The sequence below is a fragment of the Oryctolagus cuniculus genome, chromosome 7 (assembly GCF_051225735.1).
Source record: "Oryctolagus cuniculus isolate XC-2025 breed Fujian yellow rabbit chromosome 7, ASM5122573v1, whole genome shotgun sequence".
NCBI classification, from domain to species: Eukaryota; Metazoa; Chordata; class Mammalia; order Lagomorpha; family Leporidae; genus Oryctolagus; species Oryctolagus cuniculus.
Genome location: NC_142873.1, coordinates 119,672,845 through 119,684,546, shown reverse-complemented (window position 1 = coordinate 119,684,546; position 11,702 = coordinate 119,672,845). Strand labels below are relative to the sequence as shown.

Here is an 11,702-nt window from a genome sequence, read left to right as displayed (position 1 = left end):
ACCCACTTGCAGTCTCCCCAGCAGCCTAGCTCCCTGCTAGGAAGACCATCGTCCCAGAAGCGTTTCACTCTGGACCAGAGCCCAGACCAAGGGAGAAGGGGAGGTGTCTTCCTCCAGAAACCAGCCCAGGGGTTCTAGGCTGGGGTCCCCTGGAAGCCTGCCTCTGATGCCCCTAGATTGTTCACCTATGGCCAGCCGTTTCTTTTGCACTGGGAAATAAAACGCCCACTCCCTGGGAACAAGGGTGAGGAGGGCAGACATAGGGGCAGCCCTCAGGAAGCGGGGAGCTACAGAGAAACAGCTGAGCCCCGCACCAGGAAAACGGGGTTTGGTCAGGCCCTGCAGCCGGCTCTCACGTGGGCAAGCAACCCCCCTTCCCGGGCCTCAGTTCCTGCTTCCACTCCCTAGGAGACAGACTAGACGAAGGGTGCGTTTCAACTTAGGGCTCCCAGGAGTCAGACCCTAGGACAGGACTTGAGGGCAAGTGGATTTCACTGGGGCGGAAGCATGCTTAAAACCTTCCAACACCTCTCTGCTGGGCTCAGAATCCAGCGCAGGTCTAGTAAAGCCCATTATTACCTGACGCGTCTCGCCCCATCTATTACGGTGCTTTTGTAGGCTGTAGCTCAGCTAACTGAACCATGCGCAGTCCTGGACTCGCTGGCCTCAGTCTTTATGCATCCCATCTCCACTGCCCCAACGCTGCTCCCTACACCCCGCTTGCCTCCGCCTCCAGGTTTAAGCCTGGCTGTTCCTTTCAGAAGTTTAGGCTCCTCCTATGTGCCCATCTTTCCATAGCACTTACCACAGTAGTTGTCCCTCTCATTGGACTCTGAGCAATTGGAGCCTACTTTCCCTCAGGGTTGGCAAGTGGTTGTTGAACAGGTAAACTAGGGTCTCCAGGCAGAAATGGCCTTCGTGTGGTGGTGCAAATAACTAGAAACCTCGAGATCCATGATTCCCAATATATGGTCTTTTTTTTTTTTTTTTTTTTTAAAGATGTATTTATTCATTTGAGAGTTACAGAGAGCGGTCTTCCATCTGCTAGTTCACTCCCCAAATGGCAGCAATGGCCAGGCTGAAGCCAGGAGCCAGCTCTATCCGTCCCCCATGTGGGTGCAGGGGCCCAAGCATTTGGGCCACCCTCTGCTGCTTTTCCCAGGCCATTAGCAAGGAGCTGGAACGGAAGTGGAGCAGCCAGGTCTTGAACCCTGGCCCATATGGGATGCCAGCAGCATAGGTGGAGTCTTAATCCACTAAGGCACAGTGCCAGCCCCACAATATGTGGTCTTGATACTTAACGGTCCACAAAAATTACAAAGGAGCTATTTATGGATTAAAAAAATCTTCATAGAAATGACTCATTTATCTAAGTTGAAGGCAAATAACAAATGGTGGATTGTTTCTTTTTGGCTTGAATATGACTCAGAGTAACAAGGTTTTATGTTTATGTGATCAATAGCAGACTGATGCATCACTTGTTTCTGAGACAACACTGAAACCAGATAATCTGGTAACTTTTTTTTTTTTTTTTTTAATTTGAAAGAGTTACAGAGAGAGGTCTTCCATCCACTGGTTCGCTCCCCAAATGGCTGCAATGGCCAGAGCTGAAGCCAGGAGCTTCTTTCGGGTCTCCCACGCGGGTGCAGGGACCTAAGGACTTGGGCCATCCTCTACTTCCTTCCCAGGCCATAGCAGAGAGCTGGATCAGAAGAGGAGCAGCTGGGACTAGAATCAGCACCTATATGGGAGGCTGGCACTGCAGGCTGAGGCTTTAACCTACTGTGCCACAGTGCCAGCCCCAGTAACTTCTGATTTACCAAAAAATTTATCAGATAAAAGGTGCCACACAGTTTTGTTAAAAGATTTGGAACCCAGGCCTAGGATCATTCATCGTGGTAATGACTATTTTCTAATTGTCTGCATGCGTGTCTCTCAGCTGAGGGACCCTGAAGCAAGGACTCCAGGAGTGGGGTAGGTGTGAACCAGAGGCCTGTGGTGTTGAGAACTGGCCTAGTGAAGACTCTCCAGATGTCTCTTCCTGGTGGAAGCAAGGAGCCAATAATTTGGGCCCACCCAAGTCACAACTGCTACTTTAAGGAGTGGCCTGGAGGCTGTTTTATTGTTTTGATTGAATTTTCAAGATCAGAAACATTTTTATGTTGCATACTTATGGGGGTTAATTTTCTTTTTCGTTTTTTGGAAAGTGAAACCCAGGGGCTAGTGCTGTGGTGTAGCAGATTAAGCTGCCACCTACAGTGCCCGCATCCCATATGGGCACAGGTTTGAGTCCCAGCTGCTCCACTTCTAATCCAGCTCCCTGCTAATGTGTCTGGGAAAGTAATGCAAGATGGCCCAAGTACTTGGGCCCCTGCACCCATGTGGGAGACCCGAATGAAGCTCTTAGCTCTGACTTCACCCAGCCCTGGCCACTGTGGCCATTAGGGGAATGATCTAATTCTTTGAATAAATAAATGAATCTTTGAAAAAAAAAAAGTGAAATTTGTCTTTTTGAAAATGTCAGTCTTGGCTGGCACCGAGGCTCACTAGGCTAATCCTCTGCCTATGATGCCAGCACCCCAGGTTCTAGTCCCGGTTGCTCCTCTTCCAGTCCAGCTCTCTGCTGTGGCCCGGGAGGGCAGTAGAGGATGGCCCAAGTGCTTGTGCCCTGCACCCCCAAGGGAGAGCAGGAGGAAGCACCTGGCTCCTGGCTTTGGATCAGTGCAACGTGCCAGCTTTAGCAGCCATTTGGGGAGTGAACCAACGGAAGGAAGACCTTTCTCTCTGTCTCTAACTCTGCCCGTCAAAAAAAAAAAAAAAGAAAAGAAAAGAAAAGAAAAGAAACTGTCAGTCTGGTTTAGTGATGCTAAACTAAAAGGGAGGAGACAGATATAAGAGTGTCTGCTACTGGGTGTTTCCAATTGTAAGGAACTGTCTTACAAACAAGGGAAATAATTTGGTGAAAATGGATCAATACTTTGAAAAGGAATGAAGGTATCTGTCTCAGGCACATTTTACACGGGAAGCAAAAAGAAACGAGACGGCCGACGCCGCAGTTCACTAGGCTAATCCTCCACCCGTGGCACCGGCATCCCAGGTTCTAGTCCCTGTTGGGGAGCCAGGTACTAGTCCCAGTTGCTCCTCTTCCAGTCCAGCTCTCTGCTATGGCCCAGGAAGGCAGTGGAGGATGGCCTAGGTCCTTGGGCCCTGCAGCCACATGGGAGACCGGGAGGAAGCACCTGGCTCCTGGCTTCGGATCGGCACAGCGCCGGCTGTAGTGGCCATTTGGGGAGTGAACCAACAGAAGGAAGACCTTTCTGACTCTGCCTGTCCAAAAAAAAAAAAAAAAAGAAAAAGAAACAAGAAAGGAAAGTGGGACACAGGACCGTCGGAGAGTTGGTTCACAGCATAATGACACTGAGTCACAGCAAGATTCTGGTGTTCTGTGGAATCATTTTTATGTTTAAATCTGCACAGGTAAAGGAGTGGTAGTTAACAGTTTTTGCCAAGTGAAATCTATATGTAATTCTAAATCAAAGAAGTCTCTTACCATCAGAATGAAGAGTTTTCTCTGAAAATATCTTTACCTTGAATCTGATGCTATCTAATAGAGGAAAAACAGTCCTTTGGAAGGATTCATTCAACAAAAACTTATAACTTGTGCAAAATAACATAGTATGTATTGTCAAGAGGCTCATTTTTGCTTCAGCATGTACCCCTATATTTATTGTATTAAACAGCAATAAACACAGACCATTTTAAATGTTTTCTGAGTTGGGTAAGGGTAGGAAGAAAGACCAGAAAAATCAGATACTCAGATTTCAGCACATAATTATTCAAATAAAATTTTAATGATTTCAGTTCAATACAACTGAAAATGTAGTGTCATTAAAGGGCATTTCCTGCTAAATTTAAAGTTACGGCTCAGGGGCCATTTCTGAGCAGAAGCACTACATCCTACTAAGTATTCAGCTTATGGAGTAAGGTAAAATTGACAGTATCATGGTAGGAGGTAGGGAAGAACAATGATCAGCTCATAGAATTTGACGAGGAAAGGGAAAAATACTAATGCCAATAACAATTAAAGTAGCTACAGATATTAGTAAAATAAAAATATAATCCCAAACATCCATTTTTTAAATTACTAGAAAAAAAATACAGGTAAAGTTACAGCAAATACAGTCTTCATGGATTTGGGTAACTTTATTTGCATTGTATATTGATTTCTTAAGGCCTATATCCAATGGAACCATTTCAAAAAGCTCTATGAGGAATGGAAACTTAGATGTCTATCACGCTGTTCTTAAAAAAAGAAGCTTAAATTTCTGAATGAGCAAGATTGACTTTTGTAGGCAGAGGCCCTGCTTCTTCATGATCTTCAGTTTTAGATTTAATAAGCACAAGAGAAGAGGCTGGGTATCGGTTTAGCTTTTGTTCATTCACAAACTCCAAGTCACCATAAATACTCAGCTTCTGCAAATGAAAAACAAAGTCCATTAGTAATGTGGATAATTAAAATCTTTTCAATCAAGTCTTCAAAAAAAATTTTTTTTTCTTTTTTCTATGTGGGATGGTTAATCTCAAGTCTGCAGGGAGCAAGGTGGCCCAGGAATGCTCCCAAGTTCATATGCGTTGATTCTCGGTGTCTGCTGAATATCTTAAGTGATCAAGTCCTTTAAGATCTTAGCTTTCTTACTAATAGTAAAAGGATTTATTATCAATCAGACACAATAATACAATAAGGTATCTTTTCAGAAGTGTTAAGAAGTTTACCACCCAAGCATTCTTTATGAAAAAAATTAAGACGCTATTCCAGCAAAATATTTGAAAGAAAACAACACAGAATACAAGAAACAGCAACAGTTGAGATGATTTAGAAAATGGGAAGAAAGGTACAACAAAACAAACAGATCCATTAAGTGGAGGTATTTGGAACATTCTCCTGGGAAAACTTTAAAGAATTCAGGCATATATATATATATATATATATATATTAAAAATTTATTTGAAAGCCAGAGTTATAGACAGACAGAGGCAGAGAGAGAGAGAGAGAGAGAGCGAGAGAGAGGTGGTCCAACTGCTGGTCCACTCCCCAAATGGTTGCAATGGCTGGAGCTGGGCCGATATGAAGCAGGAGCCTAGAGGCTTCCAAGTCTCCCACGTGGGTGGCAAGGGCCTAAGGACTTAGGCCATCTTCTACTGTTTTCTCAGACCATAGCAGAGAGCAGGATTGGAAGTGGAGCAGCCAGGACTTGAACCAGCACCCATATGGGATGCTGGCACTGTAGACAGCAGCTTTACCTGCTAGGCTACAGCACTGGCCCCCCATACATACATATATATATATATATTTTTTTTTTTTAACATGTCTCTAATCACTAATCATAGTATTTGGTCCTACTGTTAAGTATTCACATAGTCACAGTATGAAAACTACTGCCTAATACATTTTAATTTTTCAAATTAACCTAAAAAGCATGGAAGTAAATATACAGTATTTATTTTATTGTTGAGAGTTATAATACCCAATGAAAATGTAAAGAAGTACAGGAAAAGGGGGGAAGAAAAGGTAGCAAGGATTATTTTACAAAGCAATCATGAAAAGTACACAAAATAACAGTATCTATTACAAAAATCAGAGAGTAAAGAGAGAAAGGTGAGGTAGAAGACAGCATAAGGGAACTATATTTCCCATCCCTCAGTAGGAAGATACACTAGATAATGTCTAAAGTTGATAAAATAAAAAATGATAAAACTAAAAAATGACAACTGGAGAATTTTTAAAAAACTATTGACTGCAGTTTACCTAAAGTATTGAGGAAGAAAAAGACTTAATTTTATGCCATATGTCTGCACTACTCCGAAAAGTTAAAAAATATAAATTTACTAAGTAAATATGTGTGTGGGCTTTAGGCCTAGTTCTGTCACCAGCTAGGTTTTGGGCTTAGATAAGTTACTTAACCTCTTTCTCTGAAACTCAGTTTCTTAAAATTTCTTTTAAAAAAAATTTTTTTTTTTTTAATTTTTTGACAGGCAGAGTAGATAGTGAGAGAGACAGAAAGAAAGGTCTTCCTTTTTGCCGTTGGTTCACCCTCCAATGGCCGCCATGGCTGGCGCGCTGCGACCGGCGCACCGCGCTGATCTGAAGCCAGGAGCCAGGAGCTTCTCCTGGTCTCCCATGCGGGTGCAGGGCCCACACAATTGGGCCATCCTCCACTGCCTTCCCGGGCCACAGCAGAGAGCTGGCCTGGAAGAGGGGCAACTGGAACAGAATCCGGCACCCTGACCGGGACTAGAACCCGGTGTGCCGGTGCCACAGGCGGAGGATTAGCCTAGTGAGCCACAGCGCTGGCCACAATTTCTTAAAATTTCTTACGTTTTGGGGCTGGTGCTGTGGTGTAGCGGGTAAAGCTGCGGTCTGCAATGGTTCAAGTTCTGGCTCTACTTCTGATCCAGCTCCCTGCTAATGTGCCTGGGAAAGCAGTGAAAGGTGGCCCAAGTAGTAGAGCCCCTGCACCCACATAGGAGACCCAGAAGAAGCTCCTGGCTGCCGGCTTCAGATCAGACCAGATCCAGCCACTGCAGCCATTTGGGGAATGAACTAGTAGATGGAAGCTCTCTCTTTCTCTCCTCTTTCTGTAAACTCTGCCTTTTCAAGTAAATAAATAAATCCTTTTAAAAAAAAAAGTCTTATTTATTTTATTTACTTTAAAGGCAGAGAGAGAAAGATCTTCCATCCAAACTGGTTTACTCCCCAAAGACCCTCAAGAGCTGGGACCGGGTGAAGCTGAAGCCAGGAGCCAGGAGTTCCATCTAGGTCTCCTATGTGGGTAGCAGGGACCCAAATACTTGAGTCATCATCTGCTGCCTCCCAGGGCGCAGTCAGCAGGAAGCTGGAATCGAGAGCAGGGCCTGGTATTGAACCCAAGAACTCCTCTCTTGGATGTGGGCATCACAAACACAGTCTTCAGCGTTACACCGAATGCTAGCCCCCAAAACTCAGTTTCTTAACAGAACCTGGATTAAGTGGCAGCACTTACATTGTTTCCTGATTGTCTAACTCTGTTATGAGACTTGAAGCTTCTAAAGAGGAAGGTTCTTGGTCTTATTCTTCATTGTAGCGCCAATTCCTTGAAAAGGGTACTTTTGTTATCCATAACTGTGAGTGATTTACTAACATGAATGGTATCAGGCATAACTGTGTGTGATTTACTAACATGTATGGTAGGTATTAGGAGTCCTCTTATCCCTTAACAGACCGAATGCCATCAGGTGATTGTGGTCTTGACAAATAACTCAGAATGCTGCTCTGCTCTTCCAGAAACAGCCAGAAGGGAGCACGCAGGTAGTGAGGCGGCACGAGGTCGGCGCCCTGCCATTACCCTCTGTTGCTGCCTGACCTCTAGGAAGAGCAGCTAACACTGCTGAATGCAGTTCTCCTGCAAGGTCCTGCCTGACAGACCACCACCAAACTGAATAACCTTAAACAGACACTTCGACAAGAGAAAGCTTCATCCCATGAGGCTTAAAAAATGACAACATAAATGTGAAAAAAGAAATAAGAAAAAAGTGGAGAGAAGATAAAAAAAATTTGTAAGTCACTCAAATCTCACTACTTTAAAATCAACCAAGGACCAAAAAAAAAAAAAAAAAAGAAAAAAAAAGATCAACCAAGGAAATGGAATTCCTGGCTGGCTACCTCCTTCTGGCCCTTACAATCAAATCATACACGATGAATATGTACTACTTGTCAAGTGTATTAACAAATTATTTCAGTGATTTCCTAAATAAGAAAAAACACAAAGCAGCTCTTCAATTTCTAAGATCACATTTCTGACCTTTATCCCTACCTTTTTTTTTTTTTTTTGGACAGGCAGAGTGGACAGTGAGAGAGAGAGAGAGAGAAAGGTCTTCCTTTACCGTTGGTTCACCCTCCAATGGCTGCTGCAGCCAGCGCACCACGATGATCCGAAGGCAGGAGCCAGGTGCTTCTCCTGTCTCCCATGCGGGTGCAGGGCCCACGCACTTGGGCCATCCTCCACTGCCTTCCCGGGCCACAGCAGAGAGCTGGACTGGAAGAGGAGCAACCGGGACAGAATCCGGCGCCCCAACTGGGACTAGAACCCAGTGTGCCGGCGCCGCAGGCAGAGGATTAGCCTATTGAGCAGCGGTGCCGGCCTATCCCTACCATTTTAAGCTTTGTTTATGGTGATTTAAAAGGAAACTTGTGAGCCAAGGGCAGCACAAACACCCCAGGATCATATTTCTACATAACATAAAAAAACCCACAAGTAACACTGCTCATGGATGAGCTATCTTATAGAAACTTAATTTTTTTTTTTTTTTTAATTTACTTGAAAGGCGGAGTTAGAGAGTTAGAGAGAGAGAACGAATCTTTCATCTGCTGGTTCACTCCCCAAATGGCAGCAATGGCCAAGGCTGGGCCAGGCCAAAGCCAGGAGCTCAAAGCTTCTTTTGGGTCCCACATGGGTGGAGGGACCCAAGCACTTGGGGCATCTTCCACTGCTTTCCCATGCACATTAGCAGGGAGCTGGATAGGAAGCGGAGCAGCTGTGTCTCAAAGCAGCACCCATATAGGATGCCAGCACAGGAGGAGGTTTAACCTGCTATGCCACAGTGCTGTCCCCAGGGCTTATCAAACTTACCAAACTTAAAATGGAGTCTTGTATTACTATGGATGGAAAATAACTCATGTTCCAACAACAAAGCCCATGAAAAAGCTTCATGAAGATTTTAAATAGGTGACTTTTGGAATAGGTATCTGCCACAGCAGTTAAGACATTTTTTGGGACACCCATATCCCATCTGTTTTTTTCTTTCAAGTAAAAAAACATTATTATTATTATTATTATTATTATTATTATTATTATTTTGACAGGCAGAGTGGACAGTGAGAGAGAGAGACAGAGAGAAAGGTCTTCCTTTTGCCGTTGGTTCACCCTCCAATGGCCGCTGCTGCAGCCGGCGCACCGCGCTGATCCGATGGCAGGAGCCAGGATCCAGGTGCTTTTTCCTGGTCTCCCATGGGGTGCAGGGCCCAAGCACCTGGGCCATCCTCCATTGCACTCCCTGGCCATAGCAGAGAGCTGGCCTGGAAGAGGGGCAACCGGGACAGAATCCGGTGCCCCGACCGGGACTAGAACCCGGTGTGCCGGCGCCGCAAGGTGGAGGATTAGCCTATTGAGCCACGGCGCCGGCCTATTATTATTTTTTTAACAGGCAGAGTGGACAGTGAGAGAGAGAGACAGAGAGAAAGGTCTTCCTTTGCCGTTGGTTCACCCTCCAATGGCCGCCGCGGCCGGTGCGCTGCGGCCGGCGCACCGCGCTGATCCGATGGCAGGAGCCAGGAGCCAGGTGCTTCTCCTGGTCTCCCATGCGGGTGCAGGGCCCAAGCACCTGGGCCATCCTCCACTGCACTCCCTGGCCACAGCAGAGAGCTGGCCTGGAAGAGGGGCAACCGGGACAGAATCCGGCGCCCCAACTGGGACTAGAACCCGGTGTGCCAGCGCCGCAGGCGGAGGATTAGCCTAGTGAGCCGCGGCACCGGCCAAAAACATTATTTTTTAAAAAGGTGACTTCTGGCCAAGAAAATCTGAGTAACTTTAAAAAAAATTAAAAAAAAAAAAAAAGCACTTATTTTCATCTACCTGAACGGCAGAGCAACAGAGTAAGAGCAATCTTTCAACTGCTGGTTCGCTCCTCATATGACTGCAACAGCTAGAACTGGGCCAGGCTAAAGCCAGGACGCAGAATTCCACTTGGGTTTCTCATGTGGGTGGCGGCTGCCCAAACATTTGAGCCATTATTTGCTGCCTCCCAGAATGCACATTAGCAGGAAGTTGGATCCGAAGTGAAGGTTTGGGGACACAAAACTAGCACTCCAATATGGGATCTAAGAGTACCAAGCAGAGGCTTAACCTACTGTGTCACAATGCCTGCCCATGAGGAAATTTTTCTTTTTTAAAGATTTATTTATTTGAAAGGCAGAGATACAGACAGAGGAGAGAGAGAAAGGGAGAGACCTTCCATCCAGTGGCTCACTCCCCAGTGGCTCCAATGGCAGAAATCAGGAGCCAAGAACTCTACCTAGATCTCCATGTGGGTGGCCGGGCCCAAGCATTGCGGCCTTCCACTGTTTTCCCAGGCGCATTAGCTGAGAGCTGGATCAGAAGTGGAGCAGGGGCAGGCACTGTGGCTCAGCAGATTAAGCTATGGTGCCGGCATCCCATGTGGGAACTGGTTCGAGTCTCAATTACTCCAATTCCAATCCAGCTCCCTGCTGGCATGCCTGGAAAAGCAGTGGAGGATGGACCAGGGACCTGGGCCCCTGCACCCACGTGGGAGACCTGGAGGCAGCTCCTGGCTTCAGCCTGGCTGTTGTGGCCATTTGGAGAATAAACTAGTGGATTTAAGATCTCTCTCTCTCTCTCTCTGTGACTCTTGTATTTCTGCAACTCTACCTTTCAAATAAAGAAATCTTAAAAAAAAAAAAAAGAAAAGAAAAAACAAGGGGAGCAGCTGGGACTCCAACCAGCACTCATATGGGATGCCAGCATTGCAGGCATCGGCTTAACTGGCTATACCACAATGCTGGCCCCAAGAGCAACTTTCCTAGCACAAAATTCTAACTTCTGGGGCCGGCGCTGTGGCACAGCAGCTTAATGCCCTGGCTTGAAGTGTCAGCATCCCATATGGGCACCGGTTTGAGACCTGGCTGTTCCACTTCCCATCCAGCTCTCTGCTGTGGCCTGGGAAGGCAGTAGAGGATGGCCCAAGTCCTTGGGCCCCTGCACCCGCGTGGGAGACCCTGAGGGGGCTTGGGGCTCCGGGCTTCTGGCTCCTGGCTTCAGATCAGCGCAGCTCCTGCCTTTGTAGCCAACTAGGGAGTGAACCAGCGGATGGAAGACCTCTCTCTGCTCTCCTCTCTCTGTGTAACTCTGACTTTCAAATAAATAAATAAATCTTTTTATAAAAAAATTCTAATTTCTTTGTACAGTGAACAAAGGAGAAAATACCAAAAAAGACTGAAATATTTATACTATAATAATCTAAAAAGGGAAATAAGATATTAATATGTACTATAAATTGCTTATCCTGAAAAGAAATCCACTAAAATGTAAACACTAAGTAAAGCTCTAGATGACTCACTGAATAATACTTTTTCCACCTTTTTATATGGACCTTGTAAGTTTCTATATTAAATATATAATATTTTGGGGACCAGTGTTGTGGCCTAGTGGATAAAGCCACTGCCTGCAGCACTGGCATCCCATATGGGTGCTAGTTGACATCCTGGCTGCTCCACTTCTGATCCAGCTCCGTGCTAATGGCCTGGGAAAAGCAGTGGAAGATGGCCCAAGTATTTATGCTGCTGCCACCCACATGGGAGACCAAGAAGCTGCTCCTGGCTTTGGCTTGGCCCAGCACTGGCCATTGCAGTCATCTGGGAAGTGAACCAGTGGATGGAAAGATGTCTCTGTCTTTGCCTCTCTCACTGTAACTCTTACAAATAAATAAATATAATAATGTTTTTATTATACAAAGTATACGTAAAATACTAAGTCTAAAAGTAGTATATCTGACTGTTTTCCACAGCTGTCTGGAAAATGCATCCTCAGGGGCTGGCACCGTGGTGCAGTGGGTAAAGCCACTGCCTGTGTCGCCATCATCCCATATGGGCA

The 11,702-nt window shown here is 45.7% G+C and overlaps 1 protein-coding gene across 6 annotated transcripts in view; it reads right to left on the bottom strand.

Moving 5' to 3' along the window:
• Positions 1-3,814: 3,814 nt before the first annotated feature.
• The window catches only part of TMEM59 (transmembrane protein 59), a 28,007-nt gene continuing 20,119 nt past the window's right edge, over positions 3,815-11,702 (bottom strand). For all 6 annotated transcript variants that reach the window (XM_008265217.5, XM_089300578.1, XM_002715081.6 and 3 more), the window contains one exon: positions 3,815-4,473. In XM_008265217.5, the coding sequence (XP_008263439.4) occupies positions 4,318-4,473 (156 nt within the window). In that variant the 3' untranslated portion in view covers positions 3,815-4,317. The remainder of the gene's footprint in view (positions 4,474-11,702) is intronic.